Source organism: Bombus terrestris, chromosome 2 (genome assembly GCF_910591885.1).
Source record: "Bombus terrestris chromosome 2, iyBomTerr1.2, whole genome shotgun sequence".
NCBI classification, from domain to species: Eukaryota; Metazoa; Arthropoda; class Insecta; order Hymenoptera; family Apidae; genus Bombus; species Bombus terrestris.
This window is the reverse complement of record NC_063270.1, coordinates 12043516-12066403: the sequence shown is the minus strand read 5'-3', so window position 1 is coordinate 12066403 and position 22888 is coordinate 12043516. Positions and strand designations below refer to the sequence as shown.

Below are 22888 nucleotides of genomic sequence, written 5' to 3'. Positions count from 1 at the left end.
CGCACTATTGGAAATAGTATTGGAGATGATTTTATGGCAATATGAAACATCTTCGCTTTCGCTTTCAACTCTTTAATTCAAATTATAAAAAGAAACGGTCTTTTACACGTATTACTAGTCGGTTAAACTTATGTTCGATCTTTGGCTACATGCTTGGAGGATGTACACTGTCGAAGGAATTTTATCGAATAAGAAATGTCCTAATGCAATCAGTCGTTTTAAGTGTCCCTTCTGTCACGAAAGAAACTGCCTATTTGGTTTCCTAGATCCCTCTGGAACTCTTTCACATTTGTTTCCGATTGCTGGAAAATGTACAGACAAAATATGAATGGGTCAAATGGCCGGATAAATTGATCATTAGAATCAGAATCAAATTGGGAGGACTTGAAAGAATCGTCTTACGTTTAATGCGTCTTTCCATTCGATATTAAAAAGTTTAACGAGCCCCAAGACGTTTCGCCTGATTAAACTCTGTAGCGTTTGTCTAGTTAAGACAAAGGGCGTGGTCGTGGGTATTGATGTCGTTGTTTCTGTTCCGTTGACGTTGGTCATGTTCGATGAATCTGCATCTTTTAGGGATCCTTTCATCATGCTACTAGCAGTGGCCGAATCCGGAGCGATGCTGTTATTGATGATGGTGGCGATCTCCTTGATCGCTGATGTCGTGTCGCTGATTGCCTGCAAGCATTAGGAATTTCTTTTACAATTCAGCTTTTTTTACTGGTAAATATAAAACATAACTCATTATTTAGCGAATTATCCAGATTGCTTAATGATCCAGATTAGGATTTTTCCGTGCAACGAAACGAACATATATACTTGAGAAGAAAGACAATTCTTCCTTCTAGTAAAAAAAATACTGTCAGAATTGGAATATATGGTGTAAAATAACGCATAAACGAATAACGTATAAATGATAGCGCTGCGAGAATACAATTCATGTTTTCACAGTTTCAGTCCATTGTGCATTGGACTGCTTGCCACCTCTAAACTCTCTCACGCCCAACGATCAAACCTTCGACACTCGACAGTTACGTGACTTCGAGTCACTAGCTATCGTGGTCATCTGCACAATCTCACCCGCACTTTCACTGACCATACGCAGTTAAGTGCACATTATCCTTTTTTCTTCCTTGTAACAGAGGGAGGGGAAAATGCACATCCGCATACCAGGCAACTTGAATGGTCCGGTTATGTGGATTTACCATGATGTCATCACCGATCTATTAAAATCTCTTTGCGTACGATTTTATCCTGGAGGGAAACTCGGAACTTGTCGTGACCATTGGATGTAGAATACACTCTTACACAAGTATACTTTATCTGTTATAAATCGATCGATATCGATCAACTTCGTAAATTGAGAAACGAAAGAAAGCAACGATGTGTGACGTAAATTATCGTTTTTAATTTTCTTTCAGATTTACGATCATTTGTTTTCATTCCCTTGATAAATATACATTTATTCTATTTCTGGTCTACCTTTGAAGAAGTAAGTACTAATCATACATTTGGATAACACTGTGAAATTAACAAAAAGTGGCGTCGATAAATTTGTCTTCCGGAAAATTCAAATATCCATAGTCTAACCACTATACACTATACATATGTAGACAGAAAATGTCTTACCTCGAACATGATTTTTGCCAAGGACCAAAACAATCCCGGCTTCTTCTTCTTCACTTCTCTGACAACCCTCTTCGATTCTTCCGAGATGATCTTGTCTCCAATTACATTCGTATCAAAATCTTTTTCACCTGAATCCTCAGACAACAGTCGATCTAGAATCCTCATCTTTTCTATAATTGCCTCCTCGTCCAAGTCACTCTTTTTATCTTCGTCTTCAACGTTTGTTCTATCTTCTTTCGCTTTCTCTTCACGATCGCCCGACCCAAAATCACTATACCTGTTATATACTGCTGGCTGCATCGTTTCTGTCATTCCTCTAGAGTAACTCAGTAGAAGCAAAGGTTTTTCAAACTGATCTTCTTCTGGAGTGGCCTCGGATGTTTCTCTATACTGTGCCACGCGTAGTGAAGATTTCCGAGTGCTCGGGGGATCGTATCGTTCAGGAAATTGTGCAACACGGTGCACCGGGTCTGATATGTGAAATGCAGGATTGTAGGACTCATAATTCGTCGAATAGAATCCTTGAGGGTCGCCATGGAGGGGATGCACGAAGCAAAATAGCGATAAGCCGGCTGCCAATAAATTCATCGACGACGCCTGCATCTGCAATTAAACGCTGTTAATCGGTCACAGAATTTACACGTGGAAAATGTCTAAAGGAAAATCTAGATTGCACGCTTTAAATACGTATCGTGGATGATTCGTTCACAGCGAAAGAAGTAAAGATCGTTTTCATCTGTATTTCATCCAAAATCGATATCCAAAGCGATCAATGAACAAAGTAGAGTCGATCTTTACTTTTGATGAATCGAATGAACGATATCGATACGATTCGTGCTGAAGCGACACTGACGCTACTAATATCATTCAGCAACAAGTACACAGCCGTTCAGGTAACATTGTTTTGCCATGTAATTAATTGTAATAGAGAATGCTAACTCTGACACTTCGAAAACCAGTGAAACGAGTTCAATCAATGAATTAATAAATACTCCATTCACCTTTCATATTCACTGTGAATGATTCATCCGCAACACGTAACCAGGCTATCAAAAATGTAAATTTCGTTTTAAGGTACACTCTGTAGACAGACTTGGAACAACTTCTCCGCGAAATTACGCCACGTACTTTCTTCGCGAAGAACTCGCTGGGTGTCACGCGAGGAGAATCGATTCGACGTTTCACTTAAGCCACGAAACTTTCGTGAAGAAGAAAAAGAATCGGAAAAGCGATGAAACCGCGACTGCCAGAACAGGTTGGCTATTTACTCGAGTCGTTAAAAACTCGAATCTCCATCGGTCGCGTGATTCCCATCACGTAAGCGTGGCACGAATGGTCGTCAGGGAAATAGCAATAATACGACTAACCAAGCAATTCGTATTCGTGATACGATTGGATTCAATTTAAAAGGTACTATCGATTGACAAACGGGGGTACGTCTTTAAGAAACGCGGGAAATCGTACGCGATATTTTTACTGAAACGTACGATTATGAGTCACGCATGAACCTCGTTGAGAATTAACGCGTGAAAACAGAATGCGAAGCTTTGTGTCTGAAGTCGGTGGAAAATTTCAGAAATACCGAATGCCCGTGAACCTTCCTCGCGCTTTCACTTCTTGCACTTTCCAGTCTTTCTTGCACTCCCGAAGATACCGGTAAATGCGATCGAACAACGGTTATGTGTTTTATTTGATCGATTAAACGAGTGAGATTCGATTCGACGATGAAACGGTTGTAACCTTTGTGCCAGATCGGGCGTGACTGTCCAACGACGATCGGAATTTGGCTTTTCGTGACTCCTTGGTTAGATACTTCCCCTTGTGCTCCATTTCGACGCAACCTCGAGTTGACGCGTGCAGGGAATTCACTAGCAGCGATATTTCGACAGTTTCGAAATCAATTGACCAACGAATTTCGAATGTGATGCAACAGACATCGTTCTTTGTTGTTCCGCGCCAATGAAAAAGCCGTTTAACCGATAGGTATTTCTTGTTTGTTCTTATCATTCCAGTTTATTTCTTCGTTAACACTGGCACGAGATAGTTGGAGAATGTCTATTTTTGTTGAAATTGAACGCGAGGTCATCAAGTTTTTTTACGTTTCGCGAACATTCGTTGCTCTCGATCGTTTCTAATCGTTTACACTCTGGACTCTATATTTTGTAACGGGTCGATGCATGAAATGATTAAGGAAGTCTAAAATCAGTTACGTAATCATAACATACACCTGGGCTAAGTGAAATCGGAACACTTGTTCGTTGATCGAGCGAGTAATTGGTTCGAGATCGTAGTACCTTATGATCGTCGTAATGGTTATGAAGCAACGTCGGTGCATCTAAATTACGCGAGTGATTATACTTATATATGTCGTTCAATTGTAAGTAATAACCTTCCAGTGAGATGGCTGTAATTATCATAACGAAGTAGACAACTTCCTTTCACGGAAATTATGTTCGAACAGGAAGAATATTTTTTGAGTAATTTTTTTGTTTGACTGATTTGCGGACATGTAAATGGCAGCCGAGGACAAATACAGGTGGCGAGCATACAAATAGAGACATTCTAGAATAATTTGTATACTACGTTTCTAAATTAGTATCATTATACCGTACTTATATAGAATATATTTAATTACATAGCTGTTCTGTATCAACAATGTAACTAATATGTATAAGCAAACATTAATTTCAACTTCATCGAATTGCCAGAAATGTTTACTTACATCGTCGACCAAAAGTATTAACACACATAATCGTTACATTTATTCAGGTTTATTGACCGTAACATGACGCGTATGACATAACAGATTTACAATAAAATAAATAGAAAATTAAAGCACTGAATTTATACTAAATATGAACAGATGTCCCGGCACGTATAGTCAATAGTATATTTCTACACACGACGCTATGGATGTTTGACCGGGTCTCTGACAGTTTCTGAAATTTCTGAAGGTTGCTCCTCGATCTTTTTTCCTTTTTGCCGTGATCACGATTAAACCGGACGGTCGACTTTCTACAGAAGTTGCACGAGTTATCGCGTTGTCGATTATGCGATCGCGCGAAAGGACTCGGTCGATAAACCGAATCGTTGAAATCAACTTTAGTCGATACAATCAACTTTAAAGGATTACTCCTCAAATTCTCCCAATATTGACCGAATACTTTCTTCCTCTGAAATCTTCAATTCCCATTTCAAATTTCCCATATATCGAGGAAACAATGGAACAAAGCAAACACAAAAAATCTCGATGGTGGTTCTATTAGAGTCCACTGTCTCGCGTCAACTTCGATCCTTCGAGTTGGCATTCGTTCAATGATGCTTGATGCCACTCAATCACACACGTCGAATTATCCGCCACTTTTCGTCCGCGATTACGAAATTTCTTTCACTGGAACGATCGACATGCTGGAGCAGAAACGTGCTGTCCGAGGTTCGGTCGATACGGTACTTGTAAGTTAGCCCCGCTCGAGCATCAGAAGCACGTGGATCACAGATCATGTTTCACTTTCACTCTTGGCCGTCGCGCGACCACGTGTTTCCTTGAACATAAATCGATGGTAAATGCCTCGCTCGACGTGTTACTTCATTTTTATTATGCCCGCGATGCACTTTCTTACCGTCGATAATGGAAATCCACGCGGACGTAATTATTTTCGAACATTATCACTGATGAAGTTTCGCGTTTTTACTATTATAGTCGGTTGCACTTTTCAGTGCTTTATCAATTATGAGATTCTGACGAGTGATGTATATTTGATTAGGAACGTGAATTATTTATCGTAAGTTAAGAGTTCGAGTTTTAAAAAAAGAACGCCAGAGTTAATAAATTAGCGGAGGAAAATGTTGAAGGAGGGCGGATACGATGCAATTTCCAGTCAAATTATTCTTTCCACGGTCTAGTTGTCACGCGTCTTTCTTTCACCGTACTAGGAAACGAAACGTTTAGAATGGGAAATAAACTGCGAAATAGTATCGAAATTGCCAAAATTTTGTGTATTTCCATACTGGCGGTTATAAATTTTCGGGATATTACAACTTTCTTGCATAATAATTGATAACTAATAATGAGAGTAAGTCAACAAGTTACAAGGTGTATACCATAAAGTTCTCTTTCGTAACTCTATTATTTTACTTCAAATAGTTGCTTGCGTAAAAGTAAATCGAAATGTTTTCCTATAAAGCTTTGTTTTCAAGATAGATTATCGTTCCAAATTTTATGTAAGCAAGCGTTTCAACGTTTGCTTTAAATCTCTCTTATGTATCCAAGGATCTATATATGTACATGCGTTACGCAACGCGGTTTCCACCCGTTATGAGTCAGCGGTCTTCAGCATGCGTGGAATTGACAAAAATTTAGAGTAAATTAGATTCGGAGTTTGAAGTTATATGGAAATTAGTTTTACAATCGTCCGTCATTTTTCGAGCTCAGACGTCTACGATTCGCGGACTGTTTAGCGAGGGAACAAATATAGTAACGTATCGGAGAACAGCGATATTATTTCGATAATCGTGAGAATAATGTCAATGAATTATGGAACCACGGGACGTAATTGTGTGTTAAAAATCGTGCTTTGTATCTCAATCGATTCGTATAATTACTCAATCATGTTTATGCATTTATGGGAAATTCAAAGGTAAAGCATTCGAGGTATAGTACTCGTTATATTATTTATCGATTGTTTTCTAATCTTTGTTTTGTAATTATAATAAATTTACTGGCCGAAACAAATATGTGCTTAGCTTCTAATTCTTTAATCGTGTTTCTGAAAATATCAATTTGCATAAACATCCGTAGTGTAATTACGCCAAAATTCATTCCTATTTTTATTCTATGTAACAAAAAAATTTTGTTAAATTGTCTAATCTAATTTTTTGGGAGATTAAGTCGAACGAATTAAATGACAGACAGTCACTGAATTACGCTAGACATCTTTCGCTGCAATCATAGAAAGTAACCCTGAATTGTCAAACTTCATTTTTCAAGAGCGTCGATTCGAAACAACAAGATCAACAAAACTCTCCCTTTTCAAAAGTACAGGAAATATCCCTGTAACTTTTCTTCGCTGGTCCAAGTTAACATACCATTGTAGGTGAACTATCTACTTACTTTTATTTGCTGCGTACAAATATTTATTGCGTAATCTTGACCGTCTTCTTTCACGAACCCTTATGCAATTCCTTGTTATCCTGTTACGTACCTGGAAATGTACAGGAAATGGCTAATATAATTTTCTAATCACAATAGGAAAAAACCACGAAGCTCGAAGTGAATTACAAGTGTTACAGGCTGTGTTAAAGTTACGGGAATCGAGTTCGATATAGAGAACATCAGGACGCTGGTCACGAACTGAAGTCTGGTATCTTTTGCAGCAGCCGAATATAGTGACACGAAGGTGCAACGTGGAAAAATAAGTATGCAATTTATCGTGTCACTCATGTGTCGGTATATTTGAGTCTCTCAGAAAATTTAATTATATGCGATCAGTACCACTTTTGATAAATTTCTCAGTTTCGTGACACAGGTACACGAAGCAAGTGGATTCTGAATGTTTAGGAATCTACGAGAAATTTGAAGCGTAACGGTGTATAAAACACACCAAACATATAATCGAAGAGATAAAAATCCGAAGGATAATGTTCGTAATAATATCTAACGTATAACTCGTAATAGTATTTCCTATTTTTTAATTATGAGTTTCAATATGAATTTGTATATACGTATGCAGTCCACAATTGTCTTACTTCTGTAGGTTTATTTATAATTAACATAAATAATACTGCAGTGAATTCTGAAACAAATAATACTACTAAATTCTACTAAATATGTAAATAGTGCCTATGAATAATAGTAAATTTTGAGATAAACATTCAAAGCGTTAAGTAATATGTTCATAACAACATCGCTTTCCGCTTATTTTTCAATCTATAGAACCGATCAATGTGGTAAATAAGAGTAACAAATTCTAAGATAAATTTTAAAAACTGATATGTTTTAGAATCACAGTTTTTTCTACTTTTTTGATTATTATATAATTTTTGACGCAGATCAACGTAGCTTCTGAGCCGTTTATTGATGCATCTTTTCTTACTAATTAGAGAAATATCAACTGGTTATCAAGACGATTCTTGATTCTTAGATATAGGCCTACAACATTACGAAACAACGTGTTTGCCATGAAGAAAGATTTCAGTTCTTTGCACGAATTTGACCTATACGGTATTTTGGCTATCAAGTTGTATAATAAAGCGTGGTCAAATCTATTCTTACATAACGTTCTCGTAATTGCTCACGAAACAGTGATCGTAGGTGCTTTGACCTCGATACCTGTCCAGCAATTCGGTATAACTATTTTCTATAACGAATGAAAATGCGAAGGAAACAGGAAAATTGAAAAATATCACTTTCATTTACATATTAATACTGTATATCGACAACAGTGATAGTTCATTTTAAAAATTAGGTGGAAGTGATTTGATAAATAAAAAATTACCCATTATGACACTGAAAAATACATAGCTAATATTTGATAAACAAATACAAAGCGATTACTGAGTGAATAATTTGACAAATTCTGCATTCAATTGCACTAATTATAAGCTCACAGCACCCTGAATAGTTAGTGACATTTAGTGAAAATCTGTTAATCTCTTACATTCCATTAGCACTGCTAAAGCGACATTGATCGTGTGAAAATCGTATCTTATTATAATCGACGAAAAACAACAAATGAAAGGAAGCTACTGTAGAAATAAATGTGCACTCATTTATAACTCTTTTCTTCTCAAATCAAAATCCTTCGTTTCAAAAGATTTCATTGTACAGGTGTACCACAGTCACTAGTTAAAGCGTATTAAAATTTTTCGAATTAGAAAGAGTTAAATATAAAAAGTTGTCAATCCTATCAGGATTACAATTTTCAAAATAGTAAAATTTAAAAATCTCTTATATCGAAACAATTTTCAGTCATTCCTTGACACTAGTTCTCAAAAGTAGAATGGTATTTTACGGTAAGATCAAAAACTAAGAATGGATAAAAGCGTTTAGACATTTGTCAACTTTACCTTGACAATAGTTGTTCAAACTTGTTCAATCAAGCAGAAAAATCCGTATCAGCTCTGCAATGTAAACCGATGTTCGTGGCACAGCGAAGAAATATAACGTGGCGATCGAACGCGTAAGAACAAGTGCATCTTGTCGGACGGCAGACCCGTCACTAACGAGATGAGTCTCTCCTCCTTTCAATATCTCGAATCAGCACCGAAGGTCGTTCACGTTTTTACGAAAGACCTCGCGTGTATCACCGCAACGGAACAGATTTTCGAAATTTTAGCGTCCCTCATTCCATCATCCATTTCTCCAGCAATCTTGCGTTACGCATGAAGGACAATTTCTCATGATGACGCACCTAAATATCCCCTGATGACGGTGTGCTCTATGACAAGTCCATTAGACGTGTTTCTCAGAAAATTAGGTAACAAACGATTCTTACGTAAACGGGGGCTAAACTATTAGCAATAATTTTAGTTTTGCAAATTTTAATGTTAGTAGCAGATCTACCGATAGGTGAAATATGAGACGTGTATCGAAGAAACCAAATTCGAGAGGTATACGAAAGAATGCCAAGTTATTACATAAGTTTTGTCCGTCAAAGTAAGTCTTCCATAAACTTGGTTTACAAGATCCATCCATGTGCTGGCACATTGTGCCTCTTTTGTAAATATCTACAGATTTATCATTAAAAAAGCATTTATTATATTTATTGCAACATTGGTAGTTTACTTGGATGAACCAGGAGGCGGAAGGAATATACACATCAACTTAATATTTTACAAAAAAAGTACTCAAATCATCAAAAATCCGACGTTGCAAATTTATCAAATTTCTATGAAAAATTATGAATTGGTCATTTTCACTATTCTGATAGTTCTAATTTTAATGAGATAACAAAATTGTTATGAAAGTGGAAAAAGAAATAGAAAATATTTTAATTACTTCAAAATTAGCTTTTAAGTGACATAAATGGCGTTTAAAGTATCATAATTGGCGCCAGCGTAACTGTAGTTGGCGCCTCGTACACTGCAAACCGCTATATTCTTACATAACGGGAAACCTATCTACAGGCGATCTTAAGTAGTCAACTATCGTAAAATTGTCATCTTTCTAATTATAGATCTTGAGAAATTTTATTACATCGCAGGTTGACAAAGCGATCATAAATTAACGATTATATTGCGAATTTTTATTTTTCTCATAAACCATCCGCTGCATAAAATGTGATCACAAATAAAAGAAACGCATGATCGGTGACAACCAGGAAAGTACGTAACATACACACGAGTGATAATTACTCGCTCATCGATGTCTTAGAATATCTAGAACTAGGACACGAGCTGCATCTCTTCATGTCGGAGTCGACGTCTGGTCGCATAATTACACGCATTTCTATTGAATCTTTAGCTAAACGATACAAAGTCCGTCCATTTTTTTAACCTACATTCACGAGAGAACGCAATATACATATGTTGGTCTTTGAATCATTTACTTTTTATTATTTATAACTACCGGCGAGGAATTCTTGCAATAGTATTGTGTACATAGAATTCTATTGATCTTATACTTCTGTAACTGCAGATCTTAATTACGTCTATTCAAAAAAGAATAAAAACATTCCAAGAAACCAAGTGTTTTCTAATCTATAAGTCGCATACAAATATTTTATATAATTCTACCGAGTACAGTTGCATAATTTTGACAGTTTATCATTAGGAAACTGTGTGTGTGGCAGGTACATGCTTTCGTTGTTAGTTGCAATCGCATTCCTAGCCTATTTTTCCGTTTCTCATTCGATAGAGTGTCTGAATAATGCTTTCACCGGACACGGAAGTTTAGACGAATAATTAATAGCTGTTTCCTCGAGTAGCACTTTTTGGTGTCGCGAGATTATTATCTCGTCTGTACAATGTGTGAATTGATTTCATTACGTACAGGCACCGATCAAAGATACTTGAGATAAACCTCACCTTTCTCTGCTATTTAATTACATAATTGCAACTTAAGCTACAAGATAACGATTTAAAGATAGTATTATATATTAAAATATGTATATGGAACTTTTACTTATGCTTTCGGTCTTCAATTATTCGTCTGAGGGACAAAGATCCCATTTCTCAGCGCTTCGTATTCATCAGCAGACCATTAGTAGTAATTACAGGTATCGCAAAACCTTCTGCATCGAATTTAGTATGATACATAATATATAATAGTGTGAAGTATTTAAAATACAATCTAATTTGATATGTAACGGCATAATTTTCGTCTAATGACCTGTTAATCTCTCAACGTTTATTAATTAATTAAACTGTAAGTGTATTTTTCTTAGAAAACTCGTCTTAAATTTTATTATATAAATTTTATTATTATATAATAAACTTTATTAAATTTATTATGAGTATTGTGTATTCTTTATAGGAATATAAAAAGATGCCTTTTTATTTACATAGAGACTAGACTGCGGATATTTATATAAACTCATATTTTTATTCGATACAACTTATTATGATTAGCTTTGAATGTTTTATACACCTTTATGTGTTACGTGCAGTTTTGCAGTTTCAATTTTCCATAACTGCATAAAAACCTGCAGTGTATTAATGTTTATTAATAATTTACAGGGAAGCAAATCTTTCTCTAACCTGAAGAAAAGTCCTGAATAGATTAACGAAACAATTATGTACGTGGCATGACAACTGTACTTACGTCGTTCTCGTATCTAGAAAGTATCCCGGAAACCTTCAATTGAAAACTATTTTCCGATGATAGGCATTTACAAGGAAATGAGAAGTAACGTAACGAATTTCGTTTTACAAAAACGTACACACGTTTATTCGATCGAAAATACAGTTAACAAATTTGTAATTGTAATATTATATATATAATTGTAATTGTAAATGTAAGTGCTCGCAGCACTTCTCTACGATTCTGATATCGCACACTGTTATTTAATTTGTTAAAGCAATAACAGTGTAATATGTAAATTATTGCAGCGTTGTACTTCCTTGACAGCGGCACGCGACCATTGAACTATCGGCTTGGCGAACAATAATTTATGGCAACGAATTCGATAGGAACGGAGCGACGAACGATTAACCGCGATCGCAGCCATCGTCGAAATTCCATAAAATCAGCCTTCGTTGGGCAAGATTGATGTTAGCTATAAAGTGGGAGTTTAATCTCTACAGATTCCATGTTTCGTCTACACAACTTTGTTCTTTCATAAGTTACTACATAGTCGAATGACAAATGTATTTGTTCTTGACAAAAATGATCTGGTATTTTAATGCGCTACGTCTTCCTTTCAAAATTATCCGAGGTAACATTTTTATTATTCATATTTAATTAGGAGCAATTTTTCTTCAAAGGATAGAAAAGAATTTAGTTTCGATTGAGTTAATCAACGCACAAAAAGGTCGATAAATATAGTTCTTCCCGTAGGAAACAAATTTCTTTAGTAAAATATCTAACAGGCACCTCTAATTTCACCTAAGGTCCTTTCAATCAGGATTCTCGTAAAAAAAGAAAAAAGAAAAGAAACGACTATTCCATAATTTGGATTCTATCTTGATAATTCAGACTATTTGCACGGATCACTGGAGCCCGCCTCTCGATTCGTTCCCGAAGAATGGCGTGTGTCAATCAGGACCCCGTGAAAATACTTGAAGTAATAATTGAGCTATCTGATTGTCGCCTCTGAAGAGTTTCTTCTAGTGAGTATGCACATTCGTCTTTTCACCAGAGAAAAGGATATTATTGAATATTGGTTTAAGCAGTTCTACGGTTGATTGTGTTCGACGTGCTGAATTCTAAAAATCACAGAAAAAGTCATCTTTTAGTACGGTATTGACGAACATGCATGTTAAAATTTGTTCCGTTCTTTTCTGTATCGTTTTGAACGTTAATTATTAAATAATATAAACGAAGATTGGTGATAATGATTTCGGAAAATTTGAAACGAGAATGATAAATAATTGGTTTGTTTTTTGAATGCATTTATCGCGTCATCAATTTACCATTAGTTTGTACACTCTGGTAAAATTGATCAAAATATCCGGATACCTACTGTAGATAATTCTAAGCCAGCAACTAGCAAATTAATTTAGCACGCAATGGATTAGTTATTCATTTTAATTTCCACATATGTAACCGAGAAGTGTTCCACTTTAATCTCACGAATGATACGCATGAAGAACCGCAACGATTTTGTAATAAATCGAGTGAAGGGTGATATGTCTACGTTAATTAGTCAATGCGACGTAAAAGCTATGAAAAAAATCGTTGCATCGCAAATAAACTCGAGTAAAGTGTTGCAAGATAATCCTGACAACGCCCAATAATCGTTTCCATAAGAAAATTATCTATTCCTGTCACTTTTGTTCGGTCAGTCTACAAAACATTAAGCGTCCAATCGAAAAAGAAATGATCCGATTAAGTAATTATAGGTTTTGCTACTTACCATTATCATCTTGCTCAGGACTTTGCTGACATTGGTAAGTAAGGTGAAACCAGAACCGAATACAGATGGTGGTACGTCCAAGGACACCCTCATCCTATCGAAAGTAGGGATATCTTCTGTGGTGACCGAGATCGATTTCTAAACACACGTAAAACCAGTCAATGATAGTTCGCCTTTCACAGTGTATAGGCTACACCGTGCGACCGATATAGTAAATAAATGTACCGATATCATAAAAAAAGGAAAAAAGGGATAATCGATTTATTCCTTTACATCCTTCTTTTCCTATTTGTCTTTTTTCTGACGATAGCATATCTATGGCGTCGTGTTTTCATGCAATAGTAATAACGTGTACGTAAATTATTCCTCTATGCATTAAGAAAAAAGAAATTAAAATAGGCGTGTCCGATACGTTGGTATTCCAATATAATTATCTAACATTCCGGTAAACTTCTTGGTACCTGCAATCGCGTTCAATATGTTCGCAATTATTTGACAATATCAATAATTAACTATCTCTTTACGATGCTACAATAAAATCGTGCAATCCTTCTAATACCGACTTTAGAGATTCTTAGAGATCCTCTTAAAGATCTTCAGAGAAGGGTAGGAAAGGATGCAGGACATCGATGGCATTCGTAAAAGACTGAAGTACTCGATTCAAAGACAAAGAAAACCTGATCGTGATTTTATTGAAAAAAACAATTATCATCATTATCAACATCTACCATTCATAAACGTACACCGTTAGAGTGTATATTTAAAGAGCGGTTAAATACTCTATTTACAATTGATTTGCACAACGTTGAGGTACATGGGACGAGACAGTCCCACAGCAACATACACCTAAAGAATTATTTACAGATCGCACAATGGTGAATCAATTTCATGGGTAACTTCTCGGTAACTTTAGCCCGGAAGTGATGAGACAGACGAGATAGGGGAGATCTCTTGCGTGTCATTCTTAATATTAGAACATTAATTGTGTCGCCTGTGTGATCCTGGCATTTTATCGGCCGTGCTAAAAAGAAAAATCCATTGTCGTAGATATATCGTCGTACAGTTACGAAAATTAAAGACGCTCGTTTATATAACATTCGTACAATCCTCTCGTTATTTTCTCTTTCTTTTTATCGCTTTTATTTATTTGTTCGCGCTTTAAGATGAATGTTTAGTTGCGTCATGGATCTTCTCTCAAGCGTGGCTGATCGATGATCCCTTTGGACGTGTCCAAAGGCCAAGGTCCAATGTCCTCGTTTGCACCGCATCCGCTTTTTTAAGCCGTATAATACGCCCCTTGCGGTGGACCGTATTCGTACTGTTTATGCACAACAGTTATTTTAATTGGCGATTTTGACCGTAGCCGCTCGTTAAAGCGAATCTTCCAAAAGTGCTCCGTAGCGGGTTAATTCAGCACGCGATACTCGACGACTAGTAACGTAGTTATGTGTTTTTAATCGTTACGTTTTTGAGCAAGCAAGTTATTTGAAAAACTAAAACTACCATGAAAAATTCTCTCATGGTATAATAATAAGTAAAGTAAGCGCATGCGTAGTTGGACGGTTGCAATGGAATAACGAAGGTTCGACGGATCGTTTTAGTATGCGAGGCTAAACGAACTCATGCCTCTAATTGTTATCTAACCGACATGCAAGTTTAACAAACGAGAGAGAAATGAAACGGAAGCTCCCTATTACTCCTAATCCCTTGTTAAATGTCTGCTTTCATGGCGAACGACTCTCCACAGCAAAGAGTGAACAAGCAAACAGAGGATAAAAGAACAGAGACTCATTACCGAGTGCTGTTACTAATTACGAGAGGTGACGAGCATAGAACTCACTTCCATGAGCAACATTCATCAGTTGCGGTGTAACAGCCGTGTTGTACAGATAGAAAATATAGAGAAGATAGAGAATAGAGAGAAAAGAGAAAAGGAGAAGAGGAAAAGAAAAACTGTTATGGTATTCCTACCCCGTCGCTAACATGTCCGTACGATCCGTAGTTGGTGCTTTCCTCGCTATGACCGAATTGTCCGTCGTTTTTGCTCTGACTCAACTGACTGAAGCTGCCGATCTTCTTACTCAAAAGGTTCGCAATAAGCGCGAGCGCGTTTGACGAGTCTCCGTTTCCTTCGTCTGAAAATCCCAAATTAAAGTAAACGAGTTATCGATTAAACAAGGTTCTGATCCAAAAAGTGTTTATCTCTTTTCTTACCTCCGCCGTGCGAATCGGACGACGACTTGGACGACTGGGACAAGCCACCGGCGATGGCAACAAGCGGTTGCAATTTCGAAACGGCAGAATTAGTCACTCCGTGCTTGAAGCTAGAGACGAAAGTTTGCGCGCTGTTTAGTACCGGTCCGATGCTTCCGCTCGCTGCTTTCAGTTTCGAAGCGACCAGATCACTGATGAACTTGCTGGTAGCCGAATGCTTGTTATCAATGCCATACGCAGCGTTCTTTACTTTATTTGCTTCATCCAACGTACCCAGCGCTTTAGTTTTCGCATCGATGAAGGAATCCAGCTTCTACAAAGAGGTTTCGATGTGAATAAAATCTCTTACGGTTTAAATCACAGGATTACTTTTCGAAGCAGAGAATGTCAGACACTTACGCCGAAAACGAAATTGATTATCCCATTAGACACGCCCAGCTTGATGACGCCGACTTTCCTCTTATCCCTGTCGGTCCTGTCTCCATCCGCCGCCTGATCATCGTCGGCCTCCACGATGTATATCTAACCGAAACGTATCATATTAATTTCTTCTCGAGACAGGAAATTCGTCGTGGAAACCATTTCATCGGGGAAACCACTTTCCCTCTGTGATCGTATTAAACGACGAGTCGAACGATCAAATTAAGCAACCGGGGAAAGGAGAGAAAGGATCAAACGTTTAACGTTTCATCGAAGTATATAACGTCGAGTCAGTGAAACTTCAAAGTGTCTTTAACCGATCGTTCCAGAAGATTCCACGAGACGGCATCGTTGACGATCAGACTTTACGTCTATCATCGTCGACCAAGTTCGATTATTATAGAGACAAGTAGCGCGAGTTTTACACACAAATTCTCCATCAACGAAGAGTGAAAGAGTCAAGAGAGGCTATGTACACTGCGTACGGCCACGTGCGCGCATCAGAATTTCAGTTACGCGCGCGTATCCGGCTTCGCGTGTCTGCGTTCGTCAAGTTAGTCAACTACTTTCACTCTTCGCTCGTTTCTTCGGCCCGCCGTGCTTCTCTCTTTTTCCATTCGGCTTATCGATCCGTCTCTCCGTTCCTCTTTCTTCTGTTTTCCTAATACGTTCTGCGTGATCATAGACACGATACGTGCGTACAAGCGAAGAAAGTAAGGGGATCGCAAACGAGCTCGGTTCACTCGAGCATCTACTTTGAATTCGTGTAAGAGGCTGCAATATAATAAAACCTCGAAATAGGCGCTTTCACTTTCGCGATTCACAGCGGGTCCCCTCTTGCGAGCCACATTTTGATTCCATTTGATATCCGTGGTTTTCGCGTGATTTCATACGCGTGCTGCGTAACGACTGCCTCCCTCCCTTGCCTTCCCATACTGCTCGTTCGTCGAAAAGAATTGTAATTGGCCTTACCTCGTTCAATGGATTGAGATCCTCGGATTCCGCTTCCCTTTTGACGATAGGGCTCGAGTACACGTAGACAACGAGCAACGCGAGGCCAAAGAGCACGTAAGTTATCCTCATTTTGCTTCCTCCTCTTTCGATACTCGGCTTCGTTTGTTCTAGGGAAAATCGTGTGTAATGAGTAGAGTGGAAACCACTACCGGTTTTTCGTTAAAATAAAACGACGACGATCTAACTAGAAATGTCAAGTGAAAGGATGACGGAGAACAAATAACACGGATTAAAAAACTATGAAAATTATATTCGTACGTTTATCAAGCGTAACGTCATACGAAAACTCGTGTTTGTAAAGTTCGTAATCATCCGAAACGAATCTATTGTACAAGAATAGGAGTTGACAGTCGATCGATTATGTGTCAAAGAAAATTACACGTCCTATAGATTTGCGAATAAACGCGAACGATTTTAATTAAAGACGGGAAAAAATAACAATATAACACAGAGACAGAAACTGCCAACGATCGATGGATCAATCGAATTATCAATCGATGGATCGATGGATAATTACAAACTTACGAACCATTAAAGACAATCGTAACTACAGACAAAATATATAATAATAACGATGAAGTGAAATTTTCACAAAACACTCTCCGAATCACGAAGGCGAAAATGAAAAATTACAATTAAAATTTGTAACAAGTTTGAACGACCTTTGATGGATCTAACCATTCTGTCAACGAAAGATACGAGTAGCGGATCTGTGTACGCAGAGGCAAAGAGGCCACGTGGTGATGCTGTCAGAAATACGAAGATACGCGTCGAGAATGAGTCGAATGTGTGATCAACTTACAGATAGCGTGCGAGCGTGGACGCGAGTGCGTGAGGCGAGATGTGTACCTGGCGGAGCGCGAGGCCCGTTTGAGGACCACGGTGAAGGAGATCCCGATGTCTTAGCAGGCCGAATGGGAACGAAGGCGAGCATGTGTGCCCCTTCGAGAATCGAGAATCGAGCTTCGAGAATCGCAAGCCTCGCCTCTCAGGTGGGGCAGGTTCGATTTGCTCCGCGAATCCCACGCAGCCTCGTTCTCTCGGCTCTCGAAATCAACGGATCTGTCCTGCGAGTTCGTGATGGGGATTCGCGACAACCTATTCGCGACTTTATACAACTATTTGCATAGGGGAAGATGCCACTAACTAGTGCGTGTCTAGACGATCGTCCGGGGAAGTGATTTCAAAATCGTGGAATAAGTGGCGTTTAATGGGACCAGGAATGGTGGGGTGATTCTTAGAGGTGGGAAACTGGAAAGGTCAGAGCTATTCGGGTGTGAAAGTGGAAAAAAACAAGTGGAACGATGTCATCGAACGACAGACCGCCTGCGGCGACAATGACAGTGATACAACTAAAGATAATCGTATTATGTAATGTTTCAGAAGGTAGTAAGAAACGTGTAATTGTGTTGGGTTGATAGGAGAGCCAGTCGGTCTTTTAACGTTGTTTAAGGTTTCTTTAACTCAGATGAATACTTTCAAACGATTCACACTGTTTAGGTTTATTTATAAAACAGATGGCTTTCGCTCGAACTTGTTATTGGAAGGTAATCTAAGATCCAGCAATACCAATAAACATGGAGCAGGACAAAATTTGTTTTTAGCCATTAGTATTACATTACATAATCATAAATTTGAAAAATATGTAAACGCGACTATTTGAAATTCTTCCTCGTTCTTCCTATTCTTCGGATACCTTTAGATTTTCACCTTCGTTAACAGAAATCGGTCTCTTCTCATTTTCGAAAGCGATATAATATAACTGATCAAATAGAAGAATTATATGGTGCTGTTACGCAAGTTGATTTACTTTTATACGTATTCATAAAACCTGCATTACTCGCGTTGTTTCCTATAGGTAAGTTGCATCCCGCGCGTCCCTCCGTTGGAATTTTTACATAACGATGCAACTAATAAGGAAAACAAAATTGGTTATATGTCTTTACATAATTAGACGTTTTATACGCGAGACGTTGCGTTCCTAGCGTACTGTTCGCTATACGAAAATGGTTGCAGTTGAAAATTATTCGTAGAGTGATTGCAACTAACTGTTGCTTCGATTATCATCCAAGACATTAAGAGCCGGATAGGTACGTTGCAATTTCATTTTTGGCGGTCTAGGAAGGTACAGTTTGACGTCGCTTTCTCGCAGTATTATCTCATATGATGTCGAAGCGTCGTAATATCGATTATGTAACGGTTAGTTTCTCCAAATTGGTTCGTTCTTCTTCCTCGCTTTACATATTGCGCTCGTGCCTGCCAGTCGTGACAAAACGACGTCGTGATCTTGTCTTAATTAACACTATGCTTTTAATTTTCTGTATTGTTTTCGTAATTGGACTCACAATGAAGTACCGGCTTTTAAGTTTCTTTTCTCTGACATCGAATTGACTTCTTGTCGACCTTTTTTCCGAATCTTTTGTTAAACCAAATCTCATAACTTGGATATTTTTAACAACGGATTTTTAATCGATAATTAAAGAAATGAAAATAACATGTATACTGAGTTTTACAAATATATGTAAGTATATCATGATGGATTTATTAATATACGTGTATTAATAAAATATATAGATTAATGGTAAATTAATGATCGAGAACAATTCGTGTTATCTTTCTGTGAAATCAATAGATAGATGTATGAAATTTAAATCTTATCAATGATGTATTAAAATTAAATACACGATTTTTAATAATTATTAATATTAATATGTGAATAATCAGGTATTTTTTTCGTTATCAGCTCTTTAGATAGTAGAACTGCTAATAAAAAAGATCATAATTATCGGATCGGAAATGCATAACATGTTTTATCCATTTGTTTTACAAAGAATCGTTAAAAATTAAAAAATTCACCGTTATAAATTTGTAAAATTTCTTTCCGAATATTACAAGCTGATAATTTTAACCATTGCAGACAATTCTAGTTGCTGTTGTTCCATCGGTTCTTTGCAATTATCCGTGGAAACTGGATTGATTTCACTCACGATTACCACCGACTTACTTGTTCGGGAAATTTAATCGGGACGAACTTCACTTTCACCTTGACCATAGACTTGAAGTTATTCGAGATTTTCAGACTCCTCTTAAGTACAAAAAAAGAAGTTGTTTCAAGAGAGACTCCCATAAAACCACATTATCTTTATCGAACAATCTCATAGATCGCTCTCGTTAATTGCTCTATTCTTCGTAGCTAGAAAGAAATTAGAAAGGCTCTTATCGTGCATCGTCAAGGACTCTATCGTCCTCTAAAGCGAGCTTCGAAAATCCAATTAATTCGTAGCTGCATCGATGTGACGTTATCGTGAAATTCGAAAGCGCAATTTGAAATGCAGTCCGCGAACGCGTGGATAGAAAGGATCAAGGACGTACTTCCCGACTTGGTGCTCGAGTGCACTTGCTATCGATAGCCGACCCTACGTGCACGCGTTATTTTATGCGACATCTTTTTTCTCTTTTTATTCCCATCGTTCGAGCGCGTTACAAAATCCTATACTGTTCGTTGGTGAGCTCGGTTCACGGCTAAAGATGTTACGAAAACCTAAACGCGGGCTATTGCCAACGAGAGTACGCTCCATTTTAATGTCCAAGGTGATCACTCGAGTTTCGTGGAACGCACGGCCGTCGAAGAAAATACGAGGGAATTATGCAAATAAAAAAGAGGTTTGTTTTTTTAACCATGATTGTGCAACCATAAGTCCTCACTGGCGATCTTCTTAGCTTTTATTAATACTTATCACGTATAGTGGAATACCTTGATTCACGAACGTATTACGAAAACACCTGTTTGCGGTCGAAAAATGCCGCTTTGCTTTTATTCCCTTGGATCAGAATAAATCTCACAGTCGCTGCACGAGAACAGGATGGAATTGTCGGTCATAAGCGTAACCGAAACAACTTCGACACCTCCGTTATTCCCTGTTGCATTAAAATTTAAAAAGCTAAAAATTAATCCTTTCACAATGGAGAAGGTTTCTATTTAAAGACACGTCTTCTGCCTATTCAACTTTTTATGCTATATAATAATTGCGTTTTGATCGGTAACGCTTGCAGATAAGCATCTGCATCCCGATAAGGAGAACGATGTTTAGAAAGGAAACAGCGTTTCATCATTGGTAGACCTCGTTCCGCGAATGAAACGTGAAAGATAAAACGGGAATACGTTATCCTAGCGATTCGTCACGAGTTGCAAGTCGTCCTCGGATAAGAAAGAGGCTACGATCTAAAGTCGTTTAGACAACGGCGGGTAAAGGTTTTAGTTGGTTAAGTAGTACGAGCCGTTATGTGGTCAGACGGTCGTTCATCTTCGTTTCTCGTCGCGTGGTGCCACACAGCGCCTGGATGCGTAAACGCATGAGGTATTTTAAACGCGATTAGACTTGGTAACTTTCCAAACAGCTAGTGAGAGAGGGAGAACAGAACGGAGAAAGGATTAAAGAGAAACAAAGTGTCAATAAGCGTTAGAAAAAAGGTGTAGTCGAGCGTGAACGATATGGCGAAGTCTGAAAATCGGTCAAACGTTAGAGTTCACAGGTTCAGACGATCGAGGTATGTAATTTGCGATCTTCTTGGAACGAGAGGATTTAGAATTTCGTTCACAGGCGTAAGATGTATTATCTACGTAAATTGTAATTCAGAGCAATTTCCTTTGTAATTGAAAAAAATAAATCGTTAAGTAATTCACCGGCGAGTTATAAAATTAGAGCTTTTAGGATAAATAAGTTAGAAATGAATTGTAACTAGACTGTGAACGTTTATGCATTTACGAGAAATTTAACGATGCAGGGATACACGAAATGTAGATCACGCAAAAATATATATGTACAGTGAAAGAGAATAGTTATCGTATTTACTCGGTTGTATTCTATAATATTTTTTTTAAATTCATTGTTGAATTACTAACGACGATGGACATTGATTTCTAAAAAACTGACCAATGTGTAATTCATAATATGGCCATAATTACGACTTAGATTCTAATTAACATTTTACTTTACAATTTTACTATATCACTTCCATCTACGATATAAAAAAAAAAATTTCCTAAAGGGGAAGGAAGACAACGAGGATGAAATCCATTGAAAAAATCGGAAGGTATGCACTTGGTTAAAGCATTTGGGATGTATCGTTTGATCAATAACGAAAGTCGATAGTCTTGACGAAAGTAACGGATCGCACATCTCCCGAGAACAAGCAAGACGTTTTTTTAGCCGGTTCCGAAGAAAGGTAACCCGAGACAGGGCGAAGTGCTCATCTGGTCCCGGAGATAGCGGTTCTTGCGCAACGACTGGACCTCGAAAAGAAAGCGGATGCTCCGGCACCTCTCATTCCACGTTAGTTACCTGACCACGACAGATTCGTGTTTGCATTCGATGACTCTCCTTGTGCAACATACTTTAAGAGACAGGAACGATAAACTCCTTTGAAACGCTAAATTTGTTTCGTTCTCTAGTATCGTATAAATTCATATACAACACGTACTTACTTAAGTGATTTTCGTAACGAGAAAAGTGGTAAGCAACTTTCTAGTTGAAGAGCTGCAAACGCTAGAATTTTTTCCAGCTAATGTAACGTATTCATCTAACGTTCGTTATAAAACCACTCGATCGATTACTTACGTATCTGGATCACCTCGAACGCGGGTTTAACGATCGTCAGAGTTCACTGAGTATATCGTAACGGTTCAACCAGGCGATTTCGATGATTTTCACATTATATGATGGATATATCGCTCGATCGATCAATTATCAGGATCCGGAGTAACTGGTTTCGCGAATAGCGACAAAGTTGCACTCACTGTCGAGTAAACGGTCTCTAAAAAACCCACAAAAAATCGAAAAGTATAAATATCATTTGGCGACCAGGTCGATCGAAACTTTCAATAACTGACTGGTAGTTTCAGACGAAGGAAAACGATTTTTAACCAGAACTATGGTATAACTAGGTTCCGTCGCACGTGCCTTCTTCAGTGATGTTCTGTAATGGTTCTCAACTTTCTCTGTCAATATTCACCACAAAATTCACTACGATGGCATACACTATTTCTTCTCTATCTTCGCTCTTTTCTCATAATCAGTATTTCAAACGGTAGCCGCGGA

The 22888-nt window shown here is 37.7% G+C and overlaps 2 protein-coding genes across 10 annotated transcripts; both read right to left on the bottom strand.

The window, feature by feature from the left end:
* Positions 1-56: 56 nt before the first annotated feature.
* LOC125386392 lies at positions 57-8869 on the bottom strand. Of its 5 annotated transcripts, none has more exons than XM_048412537.1 (5): positions 8695-8869; positions 6740-6830; positions 1630-2245; positions 403-678; positions 57-302 (listed from the first exon to the last, which is right to left on the bottom strand). In XM_048412537.1, the coding sequence occupies exons 3-5, from the start codon at positions 2230-2232 to the stop codon at positions 219-221; spliced, it is 963 nt and encodes a 320-aa protein (XP_048268494.1). In that variant the 5' UTR covers positions 2233-2245; positions 6740-6830; positions 8695-8869; the 3' UTR covers positions 57-218. The 5 variants fall into 5 exon arrangements, with proteins under 5 accessions (XP_048268494.1, XP_048268490.1, XP_048268497.1 ...); XM_048412533.1 differs by having other exon boundaries at positions 1630-2232; XM_048412540.1 differs by lacking the exon at positions 6740-6830 and having other exon boundaries at positions 1630-2232.
* Positions 8870-11486: 2617 nt separating this feature from the next.
* Positions 11487-22626, bottom strand: LOC100642952. 5 transcript variants are annotated; one of them, XM_020867916.2, is made up of 7 exons: positions 22409-22626; positions 16749-16897; positions 15756-15878; positions 15357-15669; positions 15114-15277; positions 13143-13280; positions 11487-12492 (listed from the first exon to the last, which is right to left on the bottom strand). In XM_020867916.2, exons 2-7 carry the CDS (start codon positions 16857-16859, stop codon positions 12394-12396), a joined length of 948 nt encoding a protein of 315 aa, XP_020723575.1. In that variant the 5' UTR covers positions 16860-16897; positions 22409-22626; the 3' UTR covers positions 11487-12393. The 5 variants fall into 5 exon arrangements, 4 of the variants coding, with proteins under 4 accessions (XP_020723575.1, XP_020723573.1, XP_020723574.1 ...); XM_020867914.2 differs by lacking the exon at positions 22409-22626 and adding an exon at positions 17640-17895; XM_020867915.2 differs by lacking the exon at positions 22409-22626 and adding an exon at positions 17593-17889.
* Between the last annotated feature and the right edge of the window lie 262 nt (positions 22627-22888).